This window comes from Euleptes europaea, chromosome 2 (genome assembly GCF_029931775.1).
Source record: "Euleptes europaea isolate rEulEur1 chromosome 2, rEulEur1.hap1, whole genome shotgun sequence".
Taxonomy (NCBI): domain Eukaryota; kingdom Metazoa; phylum Chordata; class Lepidosauria; order Squamata; family Sphaerodactylidae; genus Euleptes; species Euleptes europaea.
Window position 1 is genome coordinate 67,984,987 of NC_079313.1, and position 19,255 is coordinate 68,004,241.

The window sequence follows — 19,255 nt, forward strand, 5'->3', positions numbered from 1 at the left end:
AATTTTTCAAGTCAATTATGCTACTAAATGTATGAAGCTGGCCATTTTGCCATCCCTGACTATAGCTCAATATCACCTTATAGTGACTCTTTAAATTCCATCAGCTGAAGGTTGGAGTGACTTGCTTTTGTGCATGTTTTCTCACACACGGATCCCTTGATATTTTTTGTCTCTGTGCAAATGTTCTGTTTTTTTCAGTATTAAGTCAGAAGAAGATGAAGAAGAAGAAGCAGCAGCAGCAGTAGCATTGGTTTTTATACCCCGCTTTCTCTACCTTTAAGGAGTCTCAAAGCAGCTTACAATCACCTTCTCTTCCCCTCCTCACAACAAATACCTTGTGAGGTAGGTGGGGCTGAGAGAGTTCTGAGATAACTGTGACTAGCCCAAGGTCACCAGGCAGGCTTCATGTGGAAGAATGTGGAATCAAACTCGGTTCACCAGATTAGTCAGGCGCTCTTAACCACTGCTGGCTCTCCATTTCCATCAAAAGCCAGGACACAACTGAAATTGCCAATATAAATGATTATTTATGTGTATGTGTGATAGATTTATCCACCATCTTTCTGCTATTTACATAACCTGATACAGTTAACAATCAGAGATGTTTACACGTATAAATCAATACAATTGGATAATAAAACTACTCACACGAAAACCAATCTATCTAGAATAATTTTTTTAATTATTTTTAATAATTTTTTTAAAAAAAAACAGGAAACAGCAACTAGTAAAACAGCCAATTACAATATGAATAAAAGGTGCCATCAATAAGCATTATTTTCATAACGAATTTACAGTTAATGATATATGCTTTCAAAAATATCAAATACAGTTGAACACTGTTTTGGAACCGTCCATAGATTAATATGAAACCAAATCAGGGTATGCCTGTAATATTAGGCAAGGGATAAAGAACTGTGATGTGGGTATAGTTGACAGATACTGTCTTTAATAATTAGCTCTCCTCCCATGGATAGACAGGTTATTAGTTCTTCAATCCTATGCATACACACATGGGTGTAAATCCCCTAAATCCCAGTAAATATGGATAGGGTTGGGCTGTGAAAAAAACAGCCCATTAATATCATTTTTATAGCTACATCAGCATTTTTATACTTTGAACAACTAAACTAATGGCCAGCTATATTGACTCATGTCCACCGCCCCCCTGCATATCTGCTTCAGAATTCATGTGTATTGTGTCTATTTCAGGCACACAATAAATAGGGATCTGCTCAGGAAAATACAATTTTCTCCCCTTTGGTAGTAAACAGAATTATGTAGGAAAATAAATTATGCATCATATAATATCTCCAGGTTAGCTGCAAAACAGTGTGATACCCTGTTGGGATTCCCTGGTTAGTAGTAATATCATAACCTATTTCCTTTTGAAATTAAACTGCTACAAGAGTGGGATATCAAGCCTATCCATAAAATAACTATCCAGCAATGTGTACTTTGGCTGTTTTTTACAGTTCCAAAAAGCCTTATTGCTATGGAACTGTTTGCGTTTAGCCCTACTAATGAGTACAAGACTGAAAACTCCTTGATGAACTCACAAGTCATGTCTGTTTGAGGCATTTGGGGATAGGGAATGGTTTCCTTTTTATTTTATTAATTGCTATCTTTATTAATCCATCTCATGGCTTTCTTAGAACCAACAGCATGGTATTGCTTTGCATTTTTATAAATGAATGTAAATGTAACATTGGGGAAAACACAGTTGAGAAAGCACTGCTCATACCGATTTCACTATATCTATTAAAATTTAAGGCAGTGTTGCACGGTGGTAAAAGACCCACTTCAGCCCTTGCAAGATGCAAATATCTTCAGTGGAATTTGAGCTAATACGGGTCTTACTCCACAGTTTTGATAAGAATCCCTATCCATTGTTTTAATTCCTTTTTTAAGGGCATGATTTTCAGGTGCAGATATTCCCAAACTAGAAAAATGCCCACAAACAGATTAGCAGCATGGTATTCCTGAATGGTACTCCTGATACTCTAAAACTCTGAAATTAAACTTAAACACTCCTAATTTTGCCTGCCTGCTTTAGTTGCCAAACATTTCCCTCTTCTTGCTCTGTAACGCTGCTTGCCTTTCTTGGGGTGCCTTAAGCAAACATCTGCATGCTGGGTAAATCTGCCTTTCTTAGGGTGGCTAAATGTTTCCCACTGCCTACTCAGGTATGCTGCTTTTCTTCTAGGTCCTACAGCTTCAAATTGTTTTTGATTCACAGACAGGCTTCATTTTAATTGCCTATAAAACTGTGATCTTTTCTCCCATCTCTCTCAAATTTGTCACAAAGGATGCCTGAGAATTTCATCCTAATTACAGGGAAAATGGCTTGCATCAGAAGAGAAGGAAGGAGGAGGTGATTTTAGCTGATTTCTCCCTCCTTACTACAGCATCCTGTACTGTTGTGCATTTCATTTATGAGACTCTTCCAACACCAAGAGGATTTTCAGCGCAAATAACAGCTTGCTTCAGTAAAGGGAAGGGAAGGAAAGATCCACTCTACCAGCTCCTTCAGTAAACTTTTTTACTGCATCCAACCTACTGAAGTCCATTGTGGTTATGTATTTTAACAATATGTTGTCCAACTTCTTTGTGTGTGTGTGTGTGTAGTGCCGTCAAGTCGCAGCCGACTTATGGCGACCCCTTTTGGGGTTTTCAAGGCAAGAGACTAACAGAGGTGGTTTGCCAGTGCCTTCCTCTGCACAGCAACCCTGGTATTCCTTGGTGGTCTCCCATCCAAATACTAACCAGGGCTGACCCTGCTTAGCTTCTGAGATCTGATGAGATCAGGCTAGCCTGGCCCATCCAGGTCAGACAATAATAAAGTGGTCTGTATATTTTTCAATACTATCCATGCAAATTGGATGCTATAAGGAACTGTGGGTGGTAGGAAGATGAGACTCACTCCAATACTAGAGTGTTCCTGGTCTCCAGGGATGACCACGTAACTTCTTCCTCTCTTGAATCTCAACAGTCTGGCACTATAATATAATTGCCCTGCAGTGTGGGCTACTGAGGTTTAGAGCAAGAAGCTTCTCAAGCCCCAGTCCAAACCTTTATGGTACTGAGCAAGAGAAGGCTATTTTTATCTCTGCTTCTCCTGGCTGCATGGGAATGATTGGGGTTCTAGATGCCCCATGCCTATATCCTCATGGGGATATAGATACTGTTTGATGAGGTACACTAACAGGCCAGTGCCTTCCCCACCTTTTATTTTTCTCTCCGCCCCTTTAATTGATGATCTTGACCCTTTATGGTTCTAGGAGAGCAATTAGGTTCAGACTGCATCAGGCTGTCTTCAGTGGAATGTTTGCTGCCTCAGTTTACAAATGTGTGTTTTTGTGGTTTGGTTTTGGATATGAAGGGACTGTTCTAAATATGCAGAAGCCCTTGCCTTTTCTGTGAGTGGGCCCATTTTGCTGCTGTCCTGTATTTGCTGTTACAAGGGGAAATATTTATAAAAGATGCTCAAGTTTTGGTCTAGACAATGAATGTCATAATAGTGGAACAGTCACCAAATACGTTTCCTATGCACCAGAGGATTCTCAGCCAATCTTAAAATAAGAATAATTTTTGGGAAGGTATACTTTAAGCTTTAAAAGAATGAATACTTTGGGGACTTTAGATCTCAAATCAGCACCGTCATTCATGCCTAAAAGCTTACAGAAAATCATAGCTGAATGGAAAAGTGCATTTATTTCTCAATTAATGAAAAAAGCATTAAAGGCTTTCATTAGAATAATGAAAACAAATAGGGGGGAAAACAATGCGTGCAATGTAATTTATTTGTTGTGATAGATAGATAGAGCCTCACACTGTGTTTTAGAGCAAGGAAATCAGAAGGATGGAGAAAGATTCCCCTTTGTCTTCTGCCTACCCCCATAGCCATACTTACTGTGCTGGCTCATATTGCACCAGACAACCCCCAGCAGCCAGCCAATGGATGGGTGTGTCAGGAGCTCTGTGACCTGGAGGAGATGGCAGGTACACTGAGGACTACTTCCCCCAGGATGCCCTGAAGTGTATTACTTCAGGCACATCTAAATAGCATCTAGGAAGGCAGAGCAAGAACAACCTTTTCCCCACTTGCCTACCTGCCTGTTGCTTGGTTGGTTAGCTAGCCACCACCAGTAGCCCAGCACCTGGAAAGGTAGCATAGTAAGTGTATAGGTACAAGAGAGAGAAGGGAGAGGGTGATGTTCCCACAATGGAACTGAAAATGTATGTAATAGCAAAAACAAACTTGTAATAACAATGCAATATACAGGTTCTGTAGTCATAGTATGTGGAACGCCAAGCACACACAACCCTGAGGCAATCTGTACCCATTGCAGCTCTTGAATACTCAGCCTAACAGTGGCTACCTACATTAAATAAGTCACGATGGGTCACTGTGTTAGTCTGTCTGTAGCAGTAGAAAAGAGTAAGAGTCCAGTAGCACCTTAAAGACTAGCAACATTTCTGGTAGGGTATGAGCTTTTGTGAGTTACAGTTCACTTCTTCAGATACAACTAGAATGTGAGTCCATCTATCCTCTACTTAAGGATAGATGGGACTCACATTCTAGCTGTATCTGAAGGAGTGAGCTGTGACTCACAAAAGCTCATACCCTACCAGAAATTTTGTCAGTTTCTACATGAAATAAGCGACATCTGTAACAAGTCATGTAGCCACTCTACATGCTTTAATGTATATTAGTCGCTTTAAAAATTTCTTGCAACATGCTTGTTTCAAGACTGCCAGCACGAGGAGAGCTTTTCAAAACTGCCGCTTTTTATTGAAATATAATATAACCATATAAATATAATATAACCATATAAATATAAATATGGTTATCACTAGATCAATAAAATTGAGAGTTTGGGTTAAATGATATTCCTCTATTTAAGGTTAGAATTGTTTTTTCTGACCTTGCTCACACTTGTACATCAAATTCTGTTCTAGATGGTCTACTATAAAGCATACAACATTTTTGTATCTATAATCTTGGCTTCTATTCCTCCCCTCTGTGCAAACAGTGATCCATAAACTTTCCTGTAAATGACTTGTATCTCTGCACTAATGATTAACAGCAAGATCGATCTCATCAAAGGTCAAGTCCCAGTCAGAAACATCTTTGTTAGAAAGGGGACCTCTGGTACTGAAACAGACAAACCCCTTTGGACAAAACAAACCATCTTTTTTAATGGTTAGTCTTCCTTGAATAGATGTGAAGGGGAAAGGTTATCAGTGGAGAAACTAGATGACACAACTCAGGTTTTTCCAGAGCACTTCCCGTAATGAGTTGGCCAATATGGCACTGGTTTCTTTTGAAATGCTGCTTGCTGTTGCAAAGAAGCAAAAGGAGGGGATTTAGTTTTTCACCTTTACATCTGAATGAGGCAATACAGGCTGAATTCATCTGAATGCAATAACCATTCAGAACAAGTTGCAGCAATTCAGCTCTTGGTTTTGGCCTTTCAGTTTTGATTAGAGAAATCGACTGTATACAAATTCATATTTTTTCCACAAAATAGCCATTGTTTATATAATAACTACAAAGGTAGTTTTCATTATATTATTTGTAATACTATTCTTAGAAATATTGATAATATTATCTTAATAATGCCAACCAAATTCCCTCCATGTGGCTGTGATCAGATGTAATGCAAAAAAAAAGATGTATTTTAGTCTGCTGCCTAAAAGAAAGTAAAGTAGCCATTGTAATGTAATGCTGATTTTATCAGTATGTTCTTAGCTTCACTTTGAACAAATTCTTATTTGTAAAGTGGGATAAAATAGCATAGATAAAATAGTGATGTATTGGAAGAAGTGAATGTTTTTGCTTGTTTTGCACTTTCTGAAATAACATGCTAATATATTACCACAGAAACATGCAACTGGATTAACCTCTTCTTTCAGTGCTCCTGATAATGGGCAAAAATATCTTTACAGCACTCAGTCAAGAGATAAAAGATGCAACCTCTTCACTGTGCTGGAGACCAGTATAGCCCTCCCTTCCTCCTCCATACCACCTCACCACCTAGCCTCTGCAGCATTTCATGCATGGCATGGAGTATCATGAACCGAGTATTCACTTTAGTGATTCCTCTGTACATCTCTCATCTGTAGTCCATCCCTTTGTAGGCACTTTGTCTTACTGCTAAGCAAGACTGAGCACAGGTGTACTTGGGAAGACTCAACAGCCAAATGCTTTAATGGAAGGAGGAGGAGGGCCTCCCTTGAATCCACTGGCTGTGATACAGCCTGCCCAGCAAGCAGCTGAGCAGGTGCCAAGGCAGAATGGTAGACAAGGGCACAGAGCAATCAGGACTACAACCAAAGGCTTTATGCAAGTCAGCTCAAGCATGCTAATAATTTGAACCTAATCAATGCCAGTCACTTTACCAACCTGAAGCCATTCCCTCCAAAGGCTTCCTAGGAAAGATTTCAAAGTGTCGTGTCAAAATGACACCTTTAAGTTTACTGTGATAAAAAGGCTATAATTTTAATTCACAAACATTAAAATGATTGGCATAGATGTTTCTCTTTTTCTATTAGCAAGAGGTGTCAGCTGCAATAGTGTACAATCCTATTATACGCTATTTAAATTAGTATGGACCTGACCTGTAGAATTCCCTCACAACAGAAACCCAGTCAATCTTTTTACATTTAGAAGGGTAGTAAAACATTTGTCCTATTAGGCATTTGAACTGCAGACTGCTTTGTCTAGCTTTTAGGTGTTCTTTCTATTTTAAAAAAATATTGTAATGAGAACTGTTTTCAATGGGTTGGATCCAATCTCTCCTTTCTTTGACTGACAAAGACTTCTTCCAACAAAGGGTTTCTCCATCAGACTTAACAGAAGGGAATCCCTGCATCCAACTGGGCACAATGAAATCATTAAGCTTAATCCAATATTTAAAAAGTTTTAGTGGTAGCTCTTGTTACTATTAAATCTGTATTTGAAGTTAAATCTAGTTTTGAAGGCTTTTTGCATGTAAATTAAAATGAAATAAATAAATGTTTGGTTCTGAGGACGCACAGGTCATTTATGGATAAGAGATTTTGCCTTGGATTTGTCCCTCTCTAGATGCATATTTTTCCCATTCAAATTCTCAAAACTGCATTTTGAGTTCTGAGAATTTGGATGGGACAAATGTGCATCTAGAGAGGGGCAAATCCAAAACAAAACTTCCCATGCATAAATGGCCACAGAGTTACCAGTGACCAAAATCCTATCAGGATCTTCCAGTGCTGTTATAGGATTGTATATTTTAATTTAATTCCTTAGTCCAATACTCAAGACAGGCTGTGATCTGTAGCTTATCATGTATTGAAGTCTGTGGGTCTCCAGATCTCATTACTGGTTGCAGAACTGCAGTCTTAGATTTCTGTCATTTTGAGCTCTGTGAAATCAAACTATGTAAGACAACCCAGTAAATGGCACTTTAGTTGGCCTTTTCTCTAACTTGCTCAGAACAGTTTTCCAGGTGGCCCAGTAGAAGGCTCTCTGCTACCAGTGAAACTTGTTTGTTATGTTTACCAGACAGTGCTGTATCTTTTGTTTGTCCAGGGGGAAAGGCTGACTGTGAATCCATTTGCCTTCTAAGCTGTAGCAAACTGAATTGGAATGTGGCTGTCTATTGTCTGCAGTGTTTTACAATAATGTCTGTAGCATCTATACCATTCCTTTTGCGCCTGTTGAGAATTTCCATCATCTATGCTGTCTTAGGCTTCCTAAATTTGCCTTGCTCCAGGTAAGTGAATTTTGTTTTTCAAACAAGTATCAGTACAGAACATAATAAATAATTATGTGTAACGGTAACCTTCTGCTTTTATTTTTTATATTGGAAGAGAAGTGACTTTTGACCTATTTCTGGACACTAGCAAAGTGACTCATAAAATGAAGATATTGCAAAGTAGTTTACACTTTGACAGTCCAGAGCTGCTAATGTTTGTGAAATTCTGCACTGCTCGTATTCAGAAAAATTTCCTCTAGTAACTATATCATTGCCTAAATTAGAAAGGAAAAAGAAATTTGGACATAATATGATATACAATTTACTCCTTATACATTGCTCTGCTGCACATGGAGGTACCCCAAAATATAACAGGATTTACTCAAGTTGAAGAAGGTCAAGGAGGTCTGGCTTATAGCTCCATCCCTCTATTTGAGTTTGCATGCATGGTCTCAATCGAGCCACAAAATCTACATGTACTGCTGGGGGTGGTGATGCACCTCTGGGAAAGTGATTCTGTGAATGGGTCCCCTTTGCTGTTCCCAAATGAGCTTATGGAATGACAGGGGGAACACAGAGATTTTTTTTTCTTTTGCAGCAGAAATGAATAATGGTTCATAGAGATACAGCGCAACACTCCTTTTGATACAGTTCTTTAAAGCAGGACCTATTGCCTGGCTGGCATTAAAGAACAATGCAATGAGCAGTGAAATGTCAGGTGTTCAACAACATAACTAAGGGGAGATAGGGCTAGTGGGACTAGATGTACTTTATTGGTGCCCTGCTCTCTTAATGTTGGTGATTCGGTCTTTCTTACCTTCCCTCTCCTCTCCTTCATATCCCTCTCACCCATCAGCTGCCCACCCTTCTCTTCACAAGCAAGGTCACCCAATGGCTCATCTACCTCTGTAGTGTTTAGCTTCCTTCCAACACGATTCTTTTTGCCTCTTCAGTCTGATTTTTTCACATACCATATTGTTGTGGTAATAGCACTAACCTTTTCAATCCAACTTCAGGACCATCCGTCACGAATAATTTTGAACCCTTTTCCTTCTTTACCTTTTAAACATTACAGGAACTCAGAGGATACACTTCTTCAATGGTTCATCCCAAAGCACTAACATTTATAGGCCTGCAACGCATGAATGCAGATTGTATGGTTATTGGTGGGTTTTTTCCTGCAGAACTGGTACTCTCTTTTTGTGGAGTGCCAGTTCCATATGAAAAACCCACACAGTTGGTCCATGTGGCTTGATGCCTTTATGTGTTACACCAACACAGCAGTATAAAGCCATGGAAATACATCTCTCAAAGTATTACCATAAAGTTCAAAGGGTATTGGGACGCTGCTGTGGTCATGTTCTGGTTCTTCTTCACACCTCTTCCTCTCTTTATTCTTTTTCCATATCTCTCTTATTTCCCAATGAGGGAATGCAATGCTTAATCCTTCTCACACAGTCTTTGCCCCTTTCTCGAGGCGATCCAATTCATTCTCAACGTTTCTGCTACCATTTTAAATACCTTGTCCTCATTACTACATAGGACCTTTTTTTCGTTCTGTTCAATTTGCTGTTTCACCCATAACTTCTGATAGATGTCCCAGTGATATTTCAGCCTGAATATGGCAAAGATGAAGCTCTATTTTTTTTCATTTGCACTTCTAGGCCACACAGTTTTTCTAGGTAATGTTGTCTTCTGCCTCTTAGAATGATCCTTGATTCCTTCATGGCACTCTCAAGAATCCAGACACCACATAGTACTATATCTCCTGTTACTACATTGTCAAATTCTGCCCTTTTCTGTGCTCCTATTAATATTATGTGTTTGTTTGTTTGTTTGGATATTTATACCCTGCTTTTCTCTCTAATGGGGGATGTAAACAGCTTACAACAGTTCCCATAACCTCCATTTCTTCTCACAATAACCCAGTGAAGTAAGAGAGTGACAGTCTCAAAGTCACCCAGCAAGCTTTCATGGCAGAGTGGGGATTCAAACCTGGATCTCCCAGATTCTAGTCTCTATAACCACTACACCATACTGGCTCTTCTTCCTGATGTAATCTGTCATCTGGACTACTGAAATGTCTTACTAGCTGAGTATTTCTTGTGTCCAGTCCCCCTCTATACCTTTCTTTTCTTGTGACCTTTTGATCATGTAAAGCCCACACCCTGGGCTGCCTGTTTGTGTGTCCTTTTTCTAAGCCGTCCACTATCTTTCCCTGTTCATAACTTTTCCTGCCCTGAGTCCATTTAAATCTGGATACTAATATATATAGAGAAATGATAGAATGTAAGGATGGGATTTGGATGTTAAAAACTAGAGAAGAGCTTCAAATTAAAGATTGGTTTTTGTATTATAAAGTAAGAGATATATTTAATAAAGATAACAGAACGGGGTTTAATTATACCAAATCTAAATTTGAAATTATATTAATTAAGGGGAATAAAGGACTGATAGGTAGGATGTAAAATTACTGATAGAAATTAATTTGGAACAGGAAAGGATTAAACCAGTGATGGTGAAATGGATGAGAGATTTAGGTTATAATATAGATCTGGAAGTATGGGAAAATTTGTGGAAGAAGCAATTTAAATTTACCATTTCCAATGAAATAAGAGAAAATTTATATAAAATGTTTTATAGATGGTACATAACTCCTGTATTATTAAGCAAAATGAAAAAAGAGGACGAGGGTCTTTGCTGGAAGTGCGGAATGAATATAGGTACATTTATGCATGTTTGGTGGAGTTGTAATAAAATTAAGAGATTTTGGAGATTAGTTTTAAAGGAAACTAATAATCTGATTAACTCAAAAATAAAAAAAAGATCCTACCTTTTGTCTATTGGGTATTCCTAAAAAGAATTTAGATAAAGGTAATAGAGTCAAATGCCAATATAGTTTTGCTGCAGCTAGAATTACAATTGCTAAGAACTGGAAGCAAATAAATAAACCTTCAATTAAAGATTGGAGAGAAAAGCTATGGATGTATATGCGGATGGCCAAACTTACAGATTCTTTACATGGTAAAGATATGGATGAATTTAAAAAAATATGGCTAAAGGCCGCTGCATATTGGGATAAATTGGCAAAAATGGACTTTACAGCTATAGTTAATGAATTATAGATTAATGTGTTTTTAATAAATGATTATAATAATAGATTTTTAAATACTGTCATAACACCACTCCGGGAGTCCAAGGGTGGAGGGCACAAAGGTGGGTGGTGGAGATTTGGGCACTATATACTTTATGAAGGATAACATATATTGTATTTGTACTGGATGTAATAGTGCTCTCTGTGTGATTTTGTATTTTTTTTGTTCGTATTGTATTATGATTTTATTTTTGTTTATTTTTTGTTTAATTATAAAAAAGCAATAAAAAATTATATAAAAAAATAAATAACTTTTCCTGCCCCCATTATATTCTGTCTCAGCCTCTTTGAGCTGCACAATCTCTTTTTAGTTTTGTCTCCTTTCTTTATGTTTTCTGCCAGTCTGTGCCTGGAACTTGTGAGCCTACTTGTAAGCCAAAGTTCAAAAATACATACCTTTAGGGAAATGTTTTCTGAACCACTGTAGCTTGACCTTGCCTGTTTTTTCAATGCACACTCAGTCATATTCTGTTTGTTTTCAGTTTCTCTTCTCTCAATCTGCACTTCTGCTCTCTTTTTGTATCAGTCCATGAATTCTGTGCCAAGGATCATGTCACTTCTGTGGCCCATACAGCACTCAAGGAACAGTACTAAGCCATACTTACCCAGAAGTAATTCCCATTTTATTCCCTGGGGCTTACTCCCTGGAAAGTGTTCTTAGGATGTCAGTGTAAATTGTTCTGTTGCTTGTAAATAGCTCAATTAAGACTGAGATTATTATAATATTCATAAATGGGCAGGCAGTTGGAATTTTTTGAGATAAAAGAAAACGTATACCTTTCCCATATTCACATTCTTCTGAGCTGATTTAGTTTTCAGGACCCTGGAACTGGAAAGAGAGCTATGAACCAGTGGCATTCCGGATTAGTTATATCATCATTGTTTCTGTCTGAATCTGTCTAGAAAATGGCTACCCCAAAAAACTTTGATCTCCATTTGTGGTTTATTTTAATCACTTCTCATATCTAAAGAAACACCTTGCTCAGTGTGTCTAATAAACCACAATCAAGGCTGATAGATGTTTTTATTAACAGATGGTGAAAATTAATTCTCATTTTAATTTGTTTTGTAATTAGAGTTTGGCCAAAGAAAACTTTGTGTTACATCCACATTACTTTCAGAAAATTCATTGGTAAAAAAATTGCTGTTGTGAGCACTTACTCACAAGTAAGCTCTATGGAAGTAAACAAGTCTTACAAATCAGTGTGTTTAAGGATTGTTGGGAAAATCTGTTGTATTGATGCACTCAGACATGATGGCAAACCATCAAGCTAGAAGTGTGCAAACCCATCTTGTTGCTGTACTCTTGCATGGGCCTTACTCCTTCTCACTTGCTTTTTGAACGGAGCACATTGAAGTAATAACTCCACTTACCATGGTATACAACTAAACTTGCAGGTCAACTGGTTTAATCCAGGTTTAGAATCCCAGTTTGGGAACACTAACACAAATTCAGCCGCATACCTGTATTTGCATCTTACATGTAACTGAAGTTAGTTTCACACAAGGAATCCTTTATCACACTCCATGCAAGAAGGGAGAAAGCAGTGGATGTAGGAATGGCCACGAGTATAGGTGGCTTTAAAAAAAGGGCTGAAGACAGATTCATGGAGGAGAGGTTCATCAATAGCTATTAGCCATGGTAAGAAAAGGGAGCCTCCATGTTCAGGGGCTGTAAACCTCTGAAACTCAGTGCAAGGAGGCAACATCAAGGAAAGTTATTGCCCTCTGTGCCCTGTTTGTTGACCCTCCAGGGCAACTGGTTGGCCACTGTGTGAAATAGGATGCTGGTCTCGGTGGACTACTGGTCTGATCCAGCAGGGCTCTTATTATGCTCTTAATGGAGCAGAGAGGGTGCAGGCATGAACACAGGACAAGCCAGGCTTTAAATTGGGTCGATGAGACTTCTGGATTCAGCCTGAGTCCTACCTGAAGGATCTCTTCCCTCTTCAGTCATAAGAGATCTTATTAAATCAAGCCTGTAAAATTTGTGGGTCCTTCAAACTGCATAGTCCGCAAGCCAAATAGCATGCCCAGCCAGGTGTTTGATACCCCCCACTCCCATTTTTATAGTCTTTTTGAGGCAATAATAAATTAGGTGAATTGGTTCGCTGTTTGGTAGACTGCTTTTGGCTTGGTGAACCACAAGACTGATCACCATGAAAATACATCATGTTATTTCCAGCATATTACTTCTCAAACCCTGTAGCAGTAAATTTCTAGGAAATAGGATTTCTTCCTACTGATACACTGGGATGTTTCTTGATATTTAATGCTATTTGTGCCATTTCAGCATTCAACCTCCCCCCCTTTACTGCCTATATACACATAAGACTCACATTTAAGCATCAGCATGTTATTAATATCCTTGTCTGAGAAAAAGAGTACTTAATGTAAGATTGGTCATGTTTTACAGGGTAAGCAACACCCCTCCCACCCACCATCTTCATTGTGTCAGATTGAAATATTAAGGCTTCTCTATGTTCTGAGTAAAATCACCGATGGGCTATACCAGAATACCAGAAAGAGAGGTAGATATAGTTGTGGATAAAAATTAATAGGTTCCTTTCACACTCCTCACTTCACATTGGTACATACAGGTGGAGGCGTCTAAAATCTTGCAAAACGTGGTGGATCATTTCCCTCTTCCCAATGTAGGAGAACCACGCTAGCATTTCATTGGAAAGAGGGATCCTAGCTAGTCTGCCACAGTCTCCCTTTCCCCAAGGAAGTCCTAGTTTGTACACACACAACATTAATTTCATCAACAGTGTGTGCACAATGTATTGCAATATATTTAGCCTGCTGTTCTGTCGCAAACAACCTTCAAAGGCTCTTCATACAAGCCCATAGCTAGAAATTTTATGGTTCGGGCATAAGAGTACAATGATTGGGAGACAACATTACCAGGTCCTCATCATCCCAAGACCTAAGACTCATTGGGTGAGTCATGGTTATGTTGTGGTAGGGGGGGTCTATTCCTCATATTAAATAGCAATATTAATCATTGTACTTCAGAATACTAATAGATAATGTATCGCCTAGTGTCTGTGAACACATGTTGTCACAATCATGTGGCTTTAAATTGGTGGGCTATTCACCAGTCTTTAAAAAAAAACATGAAAATTAACTATGTGCAAAATATAACAGATGTTAGCACCAGTTTATTGCCTCCCACCTCCAATTTGCCTGTGCGGTAGTTGATACAATGAGGTGTGCATAGAAGGCTTTAAGGCAGCTGTATCTCTGTAGTATGCCATACCATTTGCTCTTCAATGGAACTCTTCATTTTCTGCTACTGCTCCCCTACCATGTCCCCAACTACTCCTGAGGGAAATGTCCCTGTTGCCAACCCACTGTAAGCTGATTTCAGTTTTCTGCCCAATGTTCTCATTAGTCAGTGCAGACATGAGAGAGAGACGCAATATGAAGCAACAAGCCCAGGGAGAAAATGATGGGATAGAGCAGATAAGAATGAATTTGCTCCAGTGGGCCAAATGCTGGCACAGGTCCAGTTGCCTAGTAGAGTCCCCTCCCCCACGCTTTCCTCGGCAATTCAGACAAAAACTGCTTTCACATTTTCACTTACGTGTCTGCAACCAAAAGAGCGAAACACTTACATTTTAAAAATACATTAAAGCTGGGAATTCAGAGAGGGGTACTGTGCCTCGTTCATCTTCTTCTTTTCATATTAAACTACAACTCATGCTGCTACCAGGATCACACTGGATCCCCGCTCAATTAAACCCCTCTTTTTATAACTAAGGCTACTAGTGTGAGCATTACCCCTGACAACAATGATTTTAGGGTTCAGAAGAACTGATGAGGGCGCAGAAAAACAGCTGAGGACACAATGTGCATAAAATAAAATGAATAAAAACAAAATTTTCAGAAACATGTAGAGTTTAGAATTTCATTCACTTATCCCAGTTTCCAGCCCAGCAATGGGAAAAAGTTGTAAATCAGCCAAAGGAAAAAAATACAAAATATACAACAGTAAACCTAACCTTTTCTAATCATATCATTAATATCTTATTTTCCTAACTATATCGCTTTACAAAACTCTACCTACCTAGCCTAGCCCTACCTAAAAATCCCTCAAATCCCATTCTTTTCAAGCCCCTCTAAAACATAGATATATTCCCCTCAATCATAGCCTTTCATCCAATCAGAACATTTCAGTTCGGGCTTTCTTTCATTGGCTCTTTCTCTCATTCTATCAAATTTACTTCACCACATATACACACATTCTTTCCCCCCTCCCAACCAACACTCTTACCTTATAAACCACCTGTCAAGAAGTATGTACATAATTACAGCATTCATGTCATTATTGACAGATGTTATTAGGGTTGTGCATATTGATAAACCTGAACCAAAAATAAACCTGATTTTTTTTGGTTAACCCTGAAATAAATCCGAATACCCTTTTACCGGTATGGGTATTCAGCTCATTTCAGGATTATTAATTTTTTTGCACAACCCTAGATGTTATATGCATTACATCATAGGCATTGCCCTCATATCCCCCATAGCTACAGGCCTGACCTTATGTGAACAATTTATATAAAATATACTTACATATACAAGAAATCATAAAATAGACCATGGTTTAAAACTGCCGCCACCACCTTTCCAGCAAGAAGAGAGCAATTTTTAGCAGCAACAGTGAAGTACAACAATATAACATTTGCCGGTGATAATGAACACAGGAGCCCAAATTTGCAACAGATTAGCCTCTCCACTGTAAGAAGGGTACCCAATAAGGACCTACTCTATGTAGCACCTACTGAATGTAAGAAAATGGAGAAAAAAATACCAGGGCTTCTCCAGATGACCTCCCTGGCCATACACAGATTGGCATTCTGCTTTTCAAACCCTCTAACTCCCAGTGGTTTGCAGAAATCTAATCAATGTTGAGTGCTGCCTGCATGATTGGCAGTCACATCACTAGCACGGCTAGTTGTGGATTCGAGCCTTATTGATGAGTAGAGAGGCAAAAGTGGTTTATACTAGGGATACCAGTCTGCAGGGGGGACCTGGGGACCCCCTGGAATTACAGCTCATCTCCAAACTACAGAGATCAGTTCCTCTGGAGAAAATGGATGCTTTGGAGGGGGGCTTTATGGCAATGCACCCCACTGAGGTCCCTGTTCTCCCTAGGCTCCTTTTCCAAATATCCAGAAGTTTCCCAACCTGGATTTGGCAAGCCTTCACCACTCCCCCATCCCCTGCCGGTGGCCAGAGAGGATCTCGCAACCCTAGTCTATACTATATAGCTATTTATCTCTCTGTGGATAAGGAATGCCCATAAGAGGCTTGGATAAAGATAAGATACATGCTGGGAGATCCTAATTAAAATTAGTTTTTTCTCCCTCAACATACAGTGGAGAAAAGGAATTTTCTTTACACCTAAATGATGCTGATGTCAATATGACCAGAAGCAGATGGCGTCGATCTCCAAACAACCCACCACAGCCAATCGATTGTATAATTTCCAGCTGGTCCTCATGGAGCATTTGTGAACCTTGCCAGAAGAAAAGGGTGAGTTTATTTGTGTCCTACATGTGAGGAATCTCAGTGTATTGCAACTAAAAGCTTGCAGATGGGTAGTTAAAATGAATATGAATTCTTCACCAGTTCTACCACCTTCCATTCTATTGTTTTTTCAGTTCCTTTTTCTTTGCCCACTGACTATCCCTTAAAAGTGGCTAGCCTTCCTTGAATTTTTTCTCTTCCCCTTGCTATCTTCTCACTAGGGTTGCCAACCTCCAGGTGGTGTCAGGAGATCTGCTATTACAACTGACGATAAAGATCAGTTCCCCTGGAGAAAATGGCCGCTTTGGCCATTGGACTCTATGGCATTGAAGTCCCTCCCCTCTCCAAGCCCCGCCCTCCTCAGGCTCCACCCCAAAAGCCTCCCGCTGGTTGCAAAGAGGGATCCGGCAACCCTACGTCTCACACATATACATTCAAATGCATACCTTGGACAAAGCCCTCCTGATCTAAATACTGATCTTAAATGTAACTTCAGACATGCTTATTTCATCAGTTCTTCTTACCTTAGTTCCTTGACTCTTCTGCCCTTTACCTTAAGCCATCTTCTATGTAACCTTCAAGTTTTCTCTTCTCAGTAAAAAGGTAAAGGCCCCTTGTGCAAGGACCGGGTCATTCCTGACCCATGGGGCGACGTCACATCCCGACGTTTTCTAGGCAGACTTTGTTTACAGGGTGGTTTGCCAGTGCCTAACCCAGTCATCTTCCCTTTACCCCCAGCAAGCTGGGTCCTCATTTGATCGACCTCGGAAAAATGGAAGGCTGAGTCAACCTTGAGCCGGCTACCTGAAACTGACTTCCGTCGGGATCGAACTCAGGTCGTGAGCAGAGCTTGGACTGCAGTACTGCAGCTTACCACTCTGCACCACGGGGCTCTTCCCAGTACATTGCCTTTTTTGTAACACCCACCCAGCCACCTTGCCTTTGAGCTTCCTCCTCCTTAGTTTATCAAATTCCTGAGACCTCTTTTCAGTCTTCAGACGACCCCACAAATAGGGTTGCCAGCTCCGGGTTGGGAAATACCTGGAGATTTTGGGGGTGGGGCCTGAGGAGGGTGGGGTTTAGAGGGGCGGGACTTCAGTGTCATAGAGTCCAATTGCCAAAGCGGCCATTTTCTCGAGGGGAACTGATCTCCGTCGCCTCGAGATCAGTTGTAATAGCAGGAGATCTCCAGCCACTATCTGGAGGTTGGAAACCCTACCCACAAAAGCCCTCCTCCTCTTACAGCCTGAACTACTTTGTAGACTTTGCCAAACTGAAACCTTTCTCATGCATCACAGAAATTGGATCACAAGCATTTTGGCATTTTTGTTTCTTGATCAGTTGGCAAGTTTCTATACCATCACACCAGCTTAGACTTCACTACCCCAATCCAAATAAAAGATAGATAACAGCTGTTATTTTATGGCCATTCCATGTTTCTATTAATGTGAATCTGCATATTTTAGTTCGGTCTATGGGACATGTTTTTACTGATGTTCAAATAAAGATCTCATTATATCTTAAGTGAGACCTGATTAATTGCACAATGCCTGATCCCATAAGCTTGAACATACAAATATACTTGCACATTTCGCAAGGATCTTTCCATGTATTCATATTGTTTTAAGTCCAAGTATAGTATTCCATGGAAACTAACTTCTCAGTCATGCCCAGTAAGTCATGGGGTCTAGTGAAGCCATTACTCTTTACTAGTTGTGCTACAATGCTCTTGCAGTAGGCCAATTTGTATGAAGTGCCCTCAATATCCCTGTTTATGAGTGGGAGATTATGGCTCACAGCTACTCATTTTTCATCCTTGAGCATTTTCTACCTCCAAAGTGTCTTCAGACACAGGTTTTGATTGTTACAGATATTAGTGGTAAAATTCCCATTATTTTCAAAAGCACTGTATAATATCGTCTTGTCACCATGATAAGAGGAACTCTCCTTTCCCCCTTTTTTTGAGTCCTCGCTCTTTGGCTTTGCTTAAGGCTCCAGCATACATGTCATTATTTATCATTTTGACTCTTGGTACTGGGATAGTAGCTAAAAGAACTAGCCCTGTTCTAGCAGACGCTTTCTGTGTGTGTTCCAAGTATAAGCTAAGAAACTATAGGCAACTGATGTAGCTAACTTGGAGCACACAGACAATACTGAACGAGTAGCACAGGGGTTTGATTAGCTATATGCAATAGCATCTAAAGCTGCTTCCACATAACTTCCGGCACTCTCTGTTAGATGTCTTAGCATTTGACCGAAAATACAGATATTAAGTTGCTACCAGACAAAGGTTGCTACCTATTCTCCTAGGGCTTGTTATATAGCAACAGAGCATTTGACAGAAAGTACAGGTAATAACCCAGGTAAAGGTTGCTACCTGTTCTCCTAGGATATTTTCCATAGCAACATAAGGAAGCCAGAAGAGCAGATGATACATTGCATGCAGGCACCACAGTCGTCAGCCATATGGAGGAAGCCCAGACTGAAGCCAACTTCACATGTGAACCATAGGGGAGGGGCTGGGGCTCAGTGGTAGAGCATCTGCTCGGCATGCAGAAGGTCCCAGGTTCAATCCCCGGCATCTCCAGTTAAAGGGACCAAGCAAGTAGGTGATGTGAAAGACCTCTGCCTGATACCCTGGAGAGCTACTGCCGGTCTGAGTAGACAATACTGACTTTGGTGGACCAAGGGTCTGATGCAGTATAAGGCAGCTTCATGTGTTCAAATGCACCCAGAAAGATTATTGAAGAAATAACAGGAATATGTAGTTGGCACTGAAAGTACCACAGGGGAATATATTCTTATATGGAATGTTTCAAAAAGA

The 19,255-nt window shown here is 39.7% G+C and overlaps 1 protein-coding gene across 1 annotated transcript in view; it reads left to right on the plus strand.

Moving 5' to 3' along the window:
- Positions 1–7,665: 7,665 nt before the first annotated feature.
- C8B (complement C8 beta chain) overlaps positions 7,666–19,255 on the plus strand; it is a 46,894-nt gene continuing 35,304 nt past the window's right edge. The window contains exons 1-2 of the mRNA XM_056845195.1: positions 7,666–7,757; positions 16,281–16,437. Coding sequence (XP_056701173.1) covers positions 7,666–7,757; positions 16,281–16,437 — 249 coding nt within the window. The remainder of the gene's footprint in view (positions 7,758–16,280; positions 16,438–19,255) is intronic.